General features: G+C 39.1%; 1 protein-coding gene across 1 annotated transcript in view; it reads right to left on the bottom strand.

Moving 5' to 3' along the window:
• Positions 1-42: 42 nt before the first annotated feature.
• LOC126854035 (insulin-like growth factor-binding protein complex acid labile subunit) overlaps positions 43-16,597 on the bottom strand; it is a 189,208-nt gene continuing 172,653 nt past the window's right edge. Inside the window, exon 5 of the mRNA XM_050600787.1 lies at positions 43-1,752. Coding sequence (XP_050456744.1) covers positions 88-1,752 — 1,665 coding nt within the window. The 3' untranslated portion in view covers positions 43-87. The remainder of the gene's footprint in view (positions 1,753-16,597) is intronic.

Raw genomic sequence — 16,597 nt, 5'->3', positions numbered from 1 at the left:
GTAGGTAAAGCCCTCGGCAAGGGTGGTGCTGCCGTGCGGCAGAAACCAGACTCCGCCGGTCCCGGGGCTCGCCGCCCGAAGTTCTAGCTACAGCTCCGTCACCGGTATCGGTTTGATACCGGCCGTCATTTGTGCATGCGGCTGCTGTTGTTGTTGTTGCAGCTGCTGCTGAAGATGATGGTGGTGATGATGCGTGGACACTGGTTGGGACTGCGGCGGTTGATGGTGATGATGATGGTGATGAGCGTGCGCTGAACGAACAATGTACTCGTCATCGGAAAAGGTTTTCTGATATTCGTGCTCCTTCCGCGATATCGCGCGATTCTTCCATTTGTAATCCTTGAGTGCGTCTCGTACGCGTCTGCGGCATCGGTAGTACAAAATCAGAGCGATACCGGTAAAGAGGGCCAATCCGGCGGCACATACCGTTGCCAGCAGAGCCTGTTTTCGCGGATCCGAGAAAGCACAGCCCAATTCGTCGGGAGTCATGCCCTTGATAGGTTTGCCCTTGGATTCGGGTGGCTCAGCGCATATCACTGGACTAGAATTCCGCGGTACGAGAACCTCGGCCAACCAGAGTTGACTGCAGTCACAGATTAACGGATTCTCGCTGAGATCTAGTCGGCGTAGTTCATTCCAGGCGACCAGTGATTCCGAAAATGTGACAAAAGCGTTGTCGCGCAACATCAGATGCCTTAGATTCGGTAAACCAGCCAGGGAACCATCTTCCATGGTGGCTAGCCGTTTATTACTGTTCAATACGAGAGTCTCCAGATTAGCATTGTCCGAGAAGGCTCCCTTCTCAACAGTGGTTAGCAGCTTAGCACCGGACACGTCGAGTTTCTTCAGCGTTGACAGACTTTGGAAGGCGCCCGATCGCAGAATCGTGAAAAAGTTCTGACCCAGGGTGAGTTCTTCTAGGCGTGGCAACACCGCCAGTTGCTTCGTCGGTACTTCGCGTAACTTGTTGGCGCTCAGTTTCAAGCTGCGAAGGGCGTTTAAGCCGCGAAACGCCCCGTCACTAATATTGTCCAACCCGGCACCCATGATATCCAGTACCGCCAACTGCTCAAGACCTTTAAATGCATCGTCTGGCAACGAGGAAAAGGCGTTCCAGCCGATGTGAAGCTCAGCGAGGGCCTTCATCGGCGCCAAAGCTGGTGATGGAATGGTTCGCAATTGATTGTCATCGAGATACAGCACCCGAAGAGTGCCTAATTTTTGGAATGCACCTGGTTCGACTTTCGATATGCGATTCTGACCCAAATCGAGCTCTTCGAGCTTCGACAGATAGGCAAACAGACCGCTATTTAGCGTCTCCAGATAGTTGTCTCGCAGATTTAACACTGTGAGAGACTTGAGGCCCTGGAACGTTTTCTCAGTCAGCGCCGAGATCTTATTGTGCTTCAAGTGAAGTTCTACCAAGTGTCGTTGAGCGTCGAAACTGCCGTTCGGTATGGTGAACAAGTGATTACTGGAGAGATCCACGTTCTTCAAATCGCCATAGAACTGGAAGGCCGCCGCGTCTACGATTTTGATGCGATTGTCCTTCAACACTATCCGCTGAATGCTAGGATTCAGCGCGATCGGTATTACGTCCAGATTGGCGCCTACACAGGAGACAACCAGGGTGTCGTCGTCGCAAGTACAGCCAGTTGGACAGAAAGTCCGTGCCTCGGCCGTGCTGAGAGCGAAAAGGCCGACCAGGACGAGCAGGTGAAGAACGCCGTTGACGGTGAAGCTGCGCGATGTCTGCAAATAATAAATAAAAATTCTGATTAGTTTTAAATGAGTAAAAAAATCTTATTTAAAATAGTACACATAATTTAAATAATTTTATTATTAAAAATAATTTTTGACGAATAAAATTTACAATAAAACTTCTATGCTCATCGATCAGACTCATTTTCGCGAACCGCCTATCCGAGATGCAGAAAATAAACATATTTGATTCTACGTTTAACGGAGAACGTTATTGACAGTTGCCTCGGGAAATGGATACCATCATTCTGATATACACCGGCGCCTAATTTACGCCGGGTTTATGACGCGAGCGCGTTGAATTATTTTCCGCGCGGAGTTCATTACCGTAGCGCCAAAGAGCAGCAATGGCGCTCGTTCATTCTGTAACCCTCTCGTAACGCAAGAGAAGTTATTTCCATTTTCGTGGGCCGCGATCGCGCACGTAGGTGCGAAATTAAGTCTGCCACACGCAGCTGAAACATCCAACGGGCTAAATTATATCCGGAAATACGAGCGCTCCCGCCGCGGCTGTTCCGCGGATAATAAGCTCCCGGGACATAAAAACTTCTATTCGAGATGGAAACGCCGAGAGCACGGTCATCCGGACAAGTCCGAGCGCACCGCTGTGACTAAAGTACGCCGTAAAACGTAAACGGGATGGCTGATCCTCGCAACGGGCGAAGACACCCGATGATTCGTACCGAGAGAGAAAAAGAGAGAGAGAGAGAGAGAGAGAGAGAGAGAGAGAGAGAGAGAGAGAGAGAGAGAGAGAGAGAGAGAGAGAGAGAGAGAGAGAAGGCGGTGCTCATCGGCAGACTCGGGAAAAATTCGATATCGACCTGGATTGTCTTGACAAAGATACTACGTAAATGAGATAGACGAGAAAATCTCACGTGTATTTCAAATTCTGTGACATTCTCATATCATCTCTGATGTCGCATTTTTAGTCGCGATTATTTAAGCAAATGCGTACTTTCTTTTCACGAAGATGCTCCACTGTGTGAATTAGTATAATCGATATTTGTATTATTGTAGCTTAAATGCGCTTTCACGTACTGAAGGTAATTACGCGTATTTCAATTGTGTTGCACAGAACAAAGAAAGTTCTTATCGGGGCGAGCGAGAGTTCGATCAAGAGATCGCTCGCGATCTGATAGATCGCGTTCAACTTGGATTATCCGGAGACTTATCGTTCGCATGCACGATCACGACGGAACATGATTTGTCGAATTGATAAGGATATTTTTCTTGCAATAGCATAATCCGGGTCAACGGAAGTCTAAAAATTCGGTGAAATCGATCGCGCGGCGTGACAGTGTCGCTAGAAAATGCCGGGAATATTAACACCGGCTCGAAAAAAAGAGCTCGCGTGATTTACGCATATGGAAGGATTTATTTCGAAAGCTCGCCGCGCCTCGCCTCACCCAGCCGAATCGGTGTCGTGCTGATGCACTCCGTATGTTCGCATTAAGCCACGTATACAGTGTTTCGATATCACCGATACATACTGTGTATCTCAACATGACAGATATCAAAAAGTTAATCTAAAAAAATATACTAATATTTTTCATGCACTGATAATTCTCGAGCGATAAGCGATGAGGCGTTAATAAAAATTCTCGAATGTAAAGAAGGAAGGAATGGAATATGCTCGTAATTAATTTCATGGAAATACTTAGTTTTAACACAAAGTTTATATAAATTTATGATACTTAATTGGCCCAGATATTTAAATAATAATATTAAAAGGTAATCCACAGGATGCGGAGGATGTGGTGGAACGAGATATTTTCGATATTCGTTTTCAAGTAGCTCGGTGAATCTGGAGATATGCGATCGAGATATCCGTCTCTCCGGTATACATACATTCGATTTTACATATGTTTCAGCGCACCGAGTGCTAATCCACGCAATGCAGAAGTATACACAAGTCGCAACCGGATATCGCTGCTGCGTATTAAAGTTAAAAACGGTTGCGTCATTAGGAAAGGATTATGCGACCCCCGCGAGTATCGAACGTCTCATACCCATTACGCGCGCATGACCTCATTACTCATTTCCCATTTCAGCCGCATTACGCAGCAGCTGTTATTAATGATTTTAGGACACAAATCGACTTTTTCCTCGCCCCTTCTCGCTTTACATATAATCGGCTTCTTTATTGTTAATACTGCTTTAATGATAGTATTAGAGGTAATTAAATCTCCTCGCTATCACTCTCAGCATATCAATACATTCCAAAACATTTAGTCATTTCCTATTGCAATTCCCTATTGTTTTTATTAGAAAAGAAATTATTTATAAAATTTATCACCTGCAGAAATTTTCGAATATTTTATCTTCCTAACTTGAGATGTGTGAAAAGATTTCAATTAAAATATATAATATAATATTTATATTTCTTCGATATATATATTTCTTGTGTAATTATATAATAATACATTCAAAAATATATATTTCATGTAAAATATCCTAAAATTTCCAATGTTATTCCTGGATATAGATTTTTACCAATGATATTAAGCATGAATTTATTTATTTATTTTTATACTTTTAAACTTAAATTTTTATTATTTCTATTCCGACTATGTCTGAAATTTGTTTTCAACCTGTTGCGTTCAACTTATTGATGGCATGTTATCAATCAATGCATCACGTGAATCGACGAGTTCAGACTCTCAATATTATTTATGCACTTCGGTGAAGCTACTGTTGGCAGCTCGAGAGCAACGCGACTGACTCATCGGTGTGCACGAGGCGCAAATTACGTATGCGACAACGTGCGGTTGGAATCGGAATGCCGGTGTCCGATTCATCGTCTGCTGCGGAGACAACCGGAGAAATTAATAGAGCAACGTGTAATAACCGCTGCGAATAATCATGCCGGTCGACTTCACACGTGCGTCTCTCGTACCATCTCATATCTTATTTAGGATAAGAAACATAACATTTCCCTATTGCAGTTTTAGTATAATCTTGATGTTATTAAATCTTTTAAATACAGTCCTGGATGATTTATTCACGACAAGATTCAATGTTAAAATTTGATTAGATTTATGGCTCTTTTCAAAATATTTTTGCTAAATATAAAAAGTAGCTTCAAATTAATAGTAAGATTATACGTCTTTAAAACTTTTTACTAATACCTAGAATGGTCCATTAAAGATTTTTTAAAACTGAACTTCTTAGTAAAATTCTCCATTTTACATTTCATGAATTAAGCATTTGAATTTTCACAGGAATTCTCTTAGTCCCATGGATTAAAACAACTGTACACTCTGCAGTTAAACATCTTATCCTATTTAAATTTCTAAACTCGAGAGAGAATTCTGTAGAATCTATCGCTGTGCCGATAATACAAAGATTAACCGAGAAGCGTATATACTGTCGGCGATAAAAACGAATATCGCGGCGTTCTCGTTCATCCGTGAATTATTTTTTATGCTTCTCGAAAAAATAAAATATTTTCCTTTAAACGCAAGATAATCCGAGAACTGGAGAATTTCGTTAAAAATCGCCAGGTATCCAGGTGCATTTCGCGTTGCGTCACTTTCGAGCTTTAATCAACGCGTCGCGAGGGCACGAACGAAACCGCCGTTACAACATACGCGGCCATAACGCGCTTATAAATGCAGTTAATTATCATCATAGTGTAATCAGCTTGGCTCAGTGTGGCAAAACCATCAACTACTACCGCGCGTGCAAAACTATTACCTACCAAACCGTTATGCCTATATCTTCTTCCTCTCCCTTGCCCCCTTTCCCCCTTGGTTCGTCCACCGAAATATCATCCGGAGATTTTGTTCGAGTGTACCATTTTCCGAAAAGCGAGATTTACATTTATTCGTCCGCTTTATACACGTAACGCTCTCGCGCGCGTTGGCAGATTTACATTTATTTATACGAATGTTTATGGCAGCGGCATTTTTCAACCTATTTTTCGTCTCGCTCCGTCGTTATTCTTTTTTTTTTTTTTTTTTTTACACTATTCGCCACTGCAGAAACGTGTATTACGGGTTCTCGAACGAAACACGTGATCGATATCGTCGCGTATCACGCGATAATTTTTTTTTCTATCACAGCGAAACAGCTGTTGTACCGGCAAAACATAGTCGCTAACATATTCATGCAACGTAAAATTGTTTATTTTCAAAGATACATTCTCCCGAGTCTTTTGAGTAGAAATATTCATTCGTTGCTTATGGATCTATCCTCACTAGATTTGAAAATATTGTCATATATACGTGCGGCTTAAAATCACTTAATTGCCCCGTTTTTATATTTTGACACTTTATTACCTTTCACGCTTATTAATAAGTTACGTTAAAAGAAAATTCATTAAGAAGAACATTTTAAAGCGTATATGATTTTTATAAATTCGATAAAATTCTCTTTTATATATATATATAAAAAAAAAATATTTATATAAATTTATATAGCGACAAGCGAGAAATTTATATATGAATTATTCAACCAATTTTACAACACTAATTATTAGATAAAGATTGAAGTAAATGTCAAGTGTTTTCTCCAATAATACGACTACCGTTGCGTAGGACGTAAAATATGCGAATTCAATTGTATTCGCTGGGTCGAAGAGGGTTAATCGTTGCCGGATAACCGGCACGGGAGAATACGCCAGACATCTCGACTTATCGCTCGCACTAATCATAACGCGGATGTCGCGGCCGGGATGGGGAGAAACGGCAGCGGTGGAATATAACGTCACGCCCAGCCCTCGTTTCAGGGTGAATACGTCGGATTTAACTCGATGTAATTAGCGATTACAGATTACCCTTTCGTCCATTAGCATGGGCCATGATATGCACACGACGAACTCGGCCCGCTGTGTTCATGTAAATGCGTCGCGTACATACAGATTAGGCGTTTCATCGGAAACCGGACGATCTACCGTGTGTTTATACCGAGGGAGGAGACTCGACGAGTCTTTAATCTCCGAAATTCCTGGTAGATTTTTATATGACGCCACCACAGTTAGTTTTACACCTGCATCCTTTTTGCGAGCATTTATTTTCACAAATATACCGTTTACTTTCACAAGCGATCGAACATATATACCAATTTTGAAACATTCGTTTCCATTTTGAAAAAATTTGGCTAGATGAGATTTACCGACAATCCGGATGCAACTTTGAATATTTTCCATTTCGCACTATACATTCTGATTATTGTGTATAAGTGAGATTTATATCAACGTTCCATCTGTTCCGCCGACTAAATAATTGCACGTAAAGCCGTAATAAAATGTTTGCTGGCAATTATTTCGTATTAGTGTTCGACAAGTAAGTAAAGTATAGCTCTATAAAGCTGTTTAATTACAACGATACTTGTAATTGACATCGTTTCAAGAATAAGTGACTCCTATAAATCTAATCGTCCAATGGAGGTTTACAGTGCGACAGGAATTAAATAAATCCTAATCTTATTAGGTGTGAGGGCGGTTAATTTTCTTGTGCCATTAAATTGATGTCGCCAGCTGTGGATTTAACGAGCGCACGTTACTAACCGCTTTGCGGTTGAACCCTTTTAATCACACGTGCGTCCGAAATGCGCTCGATGGGCGACCATTAAATGAACGACTTTCATATCTCAAAATTACTCGGTAAACGAACTTCGAACCCTGAAAATTGAAAAATGTATTTGATTCCTCACCGCGGCTTTCTCTCCATGAAATCAATTCAACATATAATGTTAATTGCATTCACATATAAAACAAATTATTCGTATCTGTTCGTGTATCGCGAAAGCTTTTACATTTTTACTAAATAAAGATAAAGATATACATGTAATATTGAAATGTTTTCGACGATATTTGAGGATTGCGGCCGGACTGCGTCTGCTTACAACATTTATACACATTTTCAACTAAAAATTTCCAAAATCCATCAATCCTCTTCGTATTTCATGTCTCGCTATGGCTCAAGAAAAATATGTTCACATTTCTCCACGATTTTCCCTGACGTCCAGCAGACAGATGTTATCATTTTAAGGTTTAATCATTTTCAATACGATTCGGTATAATAAACCGAGTTTTTTACAAAAATATGATATCCAATATCCCTTTCTCATTTCGTTAACGGATCGGTCCACGATATTCCACGTGTACGCAGGCACACGAGTTTTTTCATGCAGCCCGGCCCGTTAAGGGTTAATAATCTCGCTCCACCTTTTCGACGCCCGACATCGCCCCGGGCGGGACTCCGTCCGACGTGGCGCGGTATTTGCAGTACGCGGGATTTCGCGTTTACAAACGGGCGTGCAAAACGCGTGGAAATGGAATTCGCTTTTTGCGCGCGGCGCCAAGAACAGGCGAACGAGTGCTCGGACCTGGCCGGCCGGTCGCGTAACTAGGTGAGCATGCAGCCAGGGGCAGAGTTTGAGGTTTTAAGTGCATCTGCCTCCTCAAAGAAGTCTACGTATCTCTTGTTCTTCAAAGCTTGCCAAAGTTTCTTTTTTTTTTGTAACACCCGCTTATCTGTGATTTGTTCGACTACACGAACGAGAAAAAATGTTTTGGCTATGTAGTAAATAAGAGAAAAAAATATCCAATAATAATTCAAATATTTGTATTCTAGATTTATAAGTACATTTGTTTAATCTGTTATCTTGGCTGTTTTCCGGTTCCTACTTTGAATGGGATATAACGTTTTAAATGCTTTTTGAACCGTAAAAACTTCTTTAGTAGTTGTAATTCGCAAAGATTCTTGTGAACTTTTTTACTGGTGACGTACTAGGGTGCAGCAGCTCGTAAAATCTTAGATTGAAATCTCTGCGAAATCTCTAAGTCAGAATTGCCAGCTTTTCTTTATGGTTCAATTTCGTATCTCATGCGAATTTTACAATACTGTTTTATAACAATAATCTTGTTTCTTTTTTTTTTTTAGAAGAAGAGCTACATTTCTGCACAATTCAATCATTTAAGTTTTCTTACGATAAAAGGAAACAACTATGGGACCAAAAAGAGAAAAAAAAATTTACAACTGTAGGACAATTTCCTACAGTTGTAAATTTTTTTTCTTTTTTTGGTCCCATAGTTGTTTCCTTTTATTCGTCAATTACGAATATGATATATACGCTGATACGTATTAAGAAATTTGTTACATTTTGCCTCTCTGGTTAGGCCATTGGACCTGACCTCTGTTAAGTTTTTGATGGGGTTGGGCGGGTGTGTGGTGGGCGCTTTTCCATTCTTTACCCGCGATTTACGCGGTCCGGTTGGTCCGAGGGCGAAGTTTTCGCCGTGCAAAATTTCATCCGTGACTCGCAAGAATTTATCGAGTAGAATGGAATAGAATAACAATTTATGATACCCGAGAAGCTAAGAGATGGGAGGGGGCGGGAAGGCCCTTCGAGAGTTTTAACGAAATTTTACATAACATTTTACGCAAAACAGTTTTGACGTTACCAGGTTACGAGGATCCACAAGGGAAAATAAAAGATATTTTATCCGCGAACGGATCCTAGACATTCCTCTAGAGGCGACATTAAAGCTACTAATCAGTAGCAAATTAAATCGTCTCGTGCCGTAACCGACACAATTTACGTTTCTTCACATTTACATGTGAACAGTATTTTTATTTAATGCGGTGCTTTCGGCGTGAGTGAATATACCCGGGAATATAATAAACGTGTACGTCTTATTCTATCCTAGAATTCATCGCGGTGGAGGGCGAGATGATATTGCAGAGGAAAGCCGCGCGGCTGCAATTGTGGGGAGAGCCGTACGCGAGAGCCCGTTGTCGACGTCGTCGCTCCGAGTCTCGAGTGCGCGGGCATTTGCATTTCTATCTTTTTCCTCGCGGGTCTCCATTTTCTGCGCCAGTTAAATTCAAAGAGCCATTACTTTCTTCGTCGCGAGAGACGGAAAAAGCGCGTTCGACCGTCACCGGGGTCGTCTTTCAGAACGATCCGTGACTATGATATCGCTAGAACTCGATCCCGAAAGAGTGAAGAAGTTGATCGGCATTTCTAAGGAATCGCTTTAAAAAAAATCTTTTCTGCATCGACTAACAGTTTGCTTTTCGAGCGTCGATGAATAACGATTTTGTAAAAAGTAACCGTGTTTCCGACGTATACTAATTTTCAAAAACTAACTTTTTACTCGTTTTACGAAAGTAATGTTTTCATATCTAAAAGACGATATACATATAATAAATTGCATTTAAAAAATATGTGATTTAACGACACATTTTTCGTATTTACCTTCTTTTTATCTCTCAATCCAGAGAGCGAAAATTTAAAGTTTATTTATTTACATTAAAGCCCACTTTAGATGATCGACACTTTACAGCAAAAACTTTTATCTATAATTATAGAAAATATTCAAAGAAGGCAAATACATATCAAGATATATATGCATTAAAAAAAGTATGCGGCGCATAAAAATTGTGAAGATAAATTTTTATCTTAAATTTTATCGCAACTTGTAGATCTCCTTAATATCGCAAGCATCGTTCGCTTATGCAAAACACGATACGTGCGATTGGCTTTGGACGATTTTATCACGCTTTTTCTAACGAGCGGGTGATGGATGCGCACGAGAAACTTCGTATTTCTTTGTTTTTTTGCAATTAAATCTCGGAACAAGTCGAAAGCACAGCGCTTCGAATGGGAATTCTGCGCGCGAAACGAGTTCGCGTAGCTGTTTTTCGCTGCGAAACGGCCGAGTGTAAACGAATAAAAGACTCGCGCGGCGATCTTTACCCGTGCACTTTTTTGTTAGTTTCTTCCTTCCGTTCTATCTCTTTTCTTTCTCTCTCTCTCTCTCTCTCTCGCTCTCCTTTTTGTTTTTTTTTTTGTTTTTTTTGTTTAATCCAGAGAAGCAATCCGCCATTGAGACTGAAACCGCTGAACTTTCGAGCACTTTGATACGCGACCGGGGTACGTCGACCGCGTTAACGACACCCTTTGACCCTTCGAATCGCCCCGTCGCGTCGGACCGCAGTGAATGTACTGCCCCTTAGGGCATTTGCGACGTTTATGCCAAAAATTCAAGCGAGGATATTACATTGCGTATTACCCCCCGTTGCCTTGTATAAACCCATAGCTTTTGATGTCGGTCATTTTTTGTCAGGGGATCATAAACGATCTTTGTTCCATGTGATGTGTGAACAAGGAAAATCGTTGATCGAAACTCGGCAATAATCCAATTATATTTAATCATCTTCGATTTATATGTATATTCGAAAATATTCGTATTTTATAATTTCATTTGTCTCTCTTAAAAGAGTAGGGTATTTTGGCTCAAGCGGTTTGTTACCGAGCACCGGAGATATTATCTTTTCATTTCCTGCAACGCGTTTGTAGTTCTTCTTATTGCTTCTAATCTTAATTTTCAGTGCTGTAATTTTTTCGCCTCTCGCGAAGGCTTAGATGCGCGAGAAACAAAAATTTCGTTCCACTTTCCAGCGTGTACCGGATTCGTCCGACGATTTTAATTCGCGTAAATATGCATATACTCCGCGGTCGCTCTAAATGGCTCGCGCGCATCTACGGGTCGTCTAAAAAAATTACGTCCTCTGTAAATTTAATTAAATCGCGTACATGTCCGAAAGGCGACACTTAATTGAAGCTCGCGCACCTGCGCGCGCGTCTCAATTAAGTCTCGCAATTACGCTCGCGTATTTTTTTTTTCAGGTCGTCTAGTAACTCATCGGTCGATACTCGTGGCTGGGAAACTCCTCGCGATGACTATTATCTCTGGTTATCAAAACGGATGGCATTCGTTCTGAATTCATCGTTGATTTCGATACAGCTAAGAATAAACTGATCAAATGCAATAGAGAAATCATTATATAATCAAAGAGTGGTTTGTGCTCAACGACAGAAAAAGAGAGAACTGGAGAAATCGATGCTAAAAGATTATTTATGTATTAAATCGCTGTTCATTCATCGTCATATAAAATATATATATAAACATCAAATCATAAGTCGATTAGAATATTTTAATGAAAAAAAAAATAAATAAATAAATTCCATATTAATTTTCTATTATTTTGCTAATTATAGAGAGAAACTTACGTTCTTATCATTGTAAACATTTGTTTACGATTTCTCTAAATTAGAAGAGAAATTTTTTTATAATTTTATTTTCTATAAAGTATATACATATGTGTTGAATATTTAGACAAAAATAGGACAAAATTGAATTAATAATTTCTACACTGATCCTTAGCCAAAATTTCAGCTTGACTTAAAATCAAAATTATGCAAAATTTACGATAATACATTCATAAATAGCATTCTAGCAAAGGAACTTTGTTCTTCTCGCCTATCAGCTTTCGTTGATTCTACCAATTTTGTTCCCATCTTCCGGTTCTCGTCCGACAATCCTCGCGTTCAATCATCTGTCGGCGATATATATCAGTCAGGTGTTACTCTCGCCGCATCCCTACAATACAATCGTATTGGCAATTCGAGCTCCTGCGCTTTCTGTCTACCAGTCGATTGGATAATGATATCCCTGTTCCTGATCTGAAAATCAGTTTCGTCGAATGGTCGATTGTTCGCTCTGAACATCCTGCTCGAATTTCGGCGATCGCGCGATAATTGCTAATTTTTCCGCCACCCCCGACATCCCTCCCCTCGACCATTCGAATTAATTCTCGCGTGTTCGGATACGCCCGCTGCCACGAATTACGCTTATCAACTTGCAAACGAGTATCGTAACGTACGCTCGATATTAGCATATCTGATTAAGCGTCGAATGTTTTTAGGTAAAGTAGCTCTATCGTATTTGTTCGCGAGATATTGGAAACGGAAATTACGGTGAAAATTTTTCAGTTTAACTCTTTTTCGGTCAAAGATATTCTCTTCTTGCCTATGCTAATACGTTTTTTAAGAAATTTTCCATTCTAAATATTTTTTTTTAATCTAATTATTTTTTTGAAAACAATTCCATATCGTTTCTTATAATATTGTTGTGTTCTTATAATCAGTCGAGCATTTACGTAAAATAATATTTTAATAACAATGGCCATCACACACACGCAACAATATGATGTAACTTTTGTCAAATTGATATTGATATTTTCAAAAAGATAGAAAAGGTATCATTCTCGTTGGTCACTAACACTCTCAAATTTTTCCGTAGTCAACGATATTGCGGCTCGAAATATTTTCCACCGAACATGCTCCTCTTCACCTATAGAGAGGAATGTCGTTCCGCTATCAAATCCGTCAGGTTCTCTCTTTCGGGAAAATCGACCACAAATTCATCAAAGGATCTCGCATTAAAATTTCGCTCGGCCGTAATGGAATGCCATGGGTATTGGCTTTTCTTTTTTATTTTCGTCCGCAGTGAAAAAGATGCCTATATTAATCGCTCGTCTCAATAATAATGGATCTGAAAAGGGCAGCCCAAATCCATTCGTTTCGTTACCGTTCGTAACTTCAATCGGGCTAACAGTCACGACGGCGAACAAATCCGTCCGATTGCTTTTGAAAATATCGACCGATCGCATCGGTTTCACCTACGCGTGTTCGCCAATTCTGTCAATGCATCGACGGTCATTGATTCTAACGATACATCGATTCTGCGTCGTGATTGTTTTGGATACGTGACCATGCAGGTACACGGGCAGAAATAAGCTTCGTCGAGCGACTTTTGTTCGATTTTCGCAACCGCATGCATAAAATAAACCGTTCCCGCTGTCGATGCAATTTCGCGACATTTTTCGCGCGTTTCGCGTCCCTTCGCATCCCGATGCGGAACGATTTTGTTCGACTGTTCGCGAACCGGCAACGTTAATGCGAGCGTTAATTGGAATGCTCTCGTGAACGGAAAAAAAAAGATTGCCCACACGAAAGCTGCGATTTCGAAATTGCCGACATCGGAGGATCGATAATCGCTTCACATACTTTCGACTCTTCAACGCATGCCGTCGAACTGTCAAGAACTTACCGCGCGACGTCGGAAAAGAAAATTCAATTATTTCCGTCGCGCAAACTGTAGTTCTGAAAACATAAACTGTTTCGACGCAAACACCCGGAAGTTTCTAAAATTGTATGAGAGATGGGAATAACAATCTTAACGAGAATAATGAATGAGTAGAATAGAAACTGTGAGTAGATATTCGATAATTGTGTATTCGTTCTTCGAATTGCGCCTCAGTAGAAATACTGTGATATAATGATGAATAAAGATTTCAATAAAACACAATTTTCGAGATCAAAAAAAAAAAGAGATAATGTATCCTTTGATAAAATAATATACCTAAATAGGAAAGGCGACAATACGTTTAATGACACAAAATCAAAAATATCTTCGAATCGTGTTCGCATGAGAAAAAAAAGACGCGGACGCAGTTAATTGAAAAAAATAATAAACAGCGCCGTTATAGACACGTAGAGAAGATTCTGGACCAAATTTCACTATTTTTTTCAGCGCTATGAAAGAGGTGGATTTTTTAGAGCCCGGTGCCTCTTCTCCCGTTTGGCGGCAATACAAGTTTCACGCGACAATTCCCTCAGTTCGATTTACGTCTTTATTCAAATTTAAATCGCAAGTTATGAGCTCGTGTCTTTTGTACATATATATGTGTATATATATATATATATATATATATATATATATATATACACATACACGCATACAGTGCACAGTCGCAATGCTCTCTATGCTAACTTTTTTTCCCTGTCGAATGCCGATCTTTTATTAGTCGGTTCCGCGCACATTCGCGCGAAATATTTATGTGTGTGTTAATTGAACTCTCGATATCGATGTTATGTGATAAAAAATAAAAATCAGAAAGACTATGAACTTTGGATGCGTTTCATGAATGGAATGGGTTACCAATGTAGCTACAAGTGAGCAAGAAAAGTGCATTTACGCCCTTAAGCTATTTCTTTCATTTTCATATTTTTGATATGTAAATAAAAAAAAATGAAACAAAACATAGATGAATATACAGTTATAAATGTATAAAAGATCCTATAAAAAAAATATAACGAAACGTAATATTTTATATTTATCACATTAATGAGATAAAATCTCTTTGCACTTAAAAATTTACAATTTTGGCTACGCTCCTGAAAGGTGATACACAAAGCATTTCTGTGTGTGCGCGCGCTAATTGATCCGAGTATCTCGTGAGCGAGGAAAAATAAAACTCGAAAGAACGCACAACCGCGCAATTTTAAATCAAAGTATTATATTTCTGAAAATCCATCTTCTAGAATCAAGCGTTATTTCCATACCGCAATAAGGGTATAATGGGTAAACGATCTTCGCAATTTAATTGGTAGCATTATGCGGTTGAATGCAGGTAATTTTTGGACTCTATGTGGAAACGACCTGATTTCTTGAGATGAAAATAAATGTGCGATATTTTCGAAGCACAAAATATTTTTCATATTGCAAAAGTTCGAGTAACGTAAAATTGGATGCTTTGATGAAAGTTTTATTATCGAGAGTCGTTTTCGTAAATTAAAATTTTCAAGTGTGTACTAATCGAAGATTGCTCCAAACTGTAGGCGAAATGAAACATTTTTTTTATATAAAATATAACAATAAAACTAAAAGATAAAATTAGATAGTAAAATTTTTGAAAATATCAAGTCGCGAAATTAAATGAAAATATTTAAGAAACTTCGAAACAGAGAGTAATTAGGTTAAAATGTACAAGTGAAAAATAAAGAAGTGTATATATATATATATATATATATATATATATATATATATATATATATATACTTTGATAATTAATATACAATTATATTTTTCATATCTCTCTTTTGAAGTATAGTCTTTAATTTTCCAGTGGGGCTGATTGCCTATTTGCGAGATTTAATATTGAGAGTCGCTCTGAGAGAATGCAAGTCATTTTCTTCGAGGGTCACTCTAAATTCCATTCATCTGAAAACTTTATTAAGTCGTGCGATGCTTTCAAAAAGCGAAACCTTGATTACACATATACAGGTTGGCGATAACGCGATCGATGTAAGCTTTCCCGGTTTTCCCCTTTCATTCAAATGGCAACCACACACGTTGCAAACAATATTCCCTCCGTGTTGTAGACGTGCTTTCACGAATAAACATGCACATACATACACTTATGCACGATCGCGAGTAAAATAGATTCGTAGACGCACAATAATTTCAATTGTAACTTTTTCCTGTGCGCCTTTGCCTTTTTATAGCTTCACTCGTACAGATACGATTCACTAGATACGGACACCACGCACGTATACACTCGAAGCATTAATATGTGTGAACTAATTGAAGACTGTCGCGGCTACATATCGCAATTGATGCGGTCGTAATAACTCGTCGAGATATACACCGAATTGCTTTCATTTTTCATTCCGCTGTGTGTCATCCGTTCTTTCCCATCGCGATCAAAGAATTACGTTGCATTCATTTCACATCAACTCTTTATTATCTTTGTCCAAATTATCACTTTGTTAGTTAATCAATTAATGCACAAATTTTTATATTCTTATGATTTAAATATATAATCATCTATTAGTATCTCTAAAGTACATTTTAATTTTTACAAGTAGAGTATTTTTATATTTTAAATAAATATTTATAAAAAATATAGTTTATCGATATTTATATGCATTCTCATGAATTTTTGAATTCTTCACGAATTTTTCATATATTTCTATCACTTAATAATTCCCAAAATTATTATTATTTAAAAAGGATTTGAGAAGTACATGCTGTCACATAAAGCAATCTGAGCATTCTATCCGTGTCTACGTCTATGTCTATGTCAAAACTGTCTAGATACCTAGGGAAGATTACGGGGAGAGGGGGGGGAAATACTTTCGGAAAGCATCATTAATATTCTGTCTGCCACCGTTGTCTAGATCTAGGTACGTTTATGAT

Source organism: Cataglyphis hispanica, chromosome 1 (genome assembly GCF_021464435.1).
Source record: "Cataglyphis hispanica isolate Lineage 1 chromosome 1, ULB_Chis1_1.0, whole genome shotgun sequence".
Classification (NCBI taxonomy): domain Eukaryota; kingdom Metazoa; phylum Arthropoda; class Insecta; order Hymenoptera; family Formicidae; genus Cataglyphis; species Cataglyphis hispanica.
Note: the sequence above shows the minus strand (reverse complement) of the source record. Positions and strands in the feature narration are given on the sequence as shown.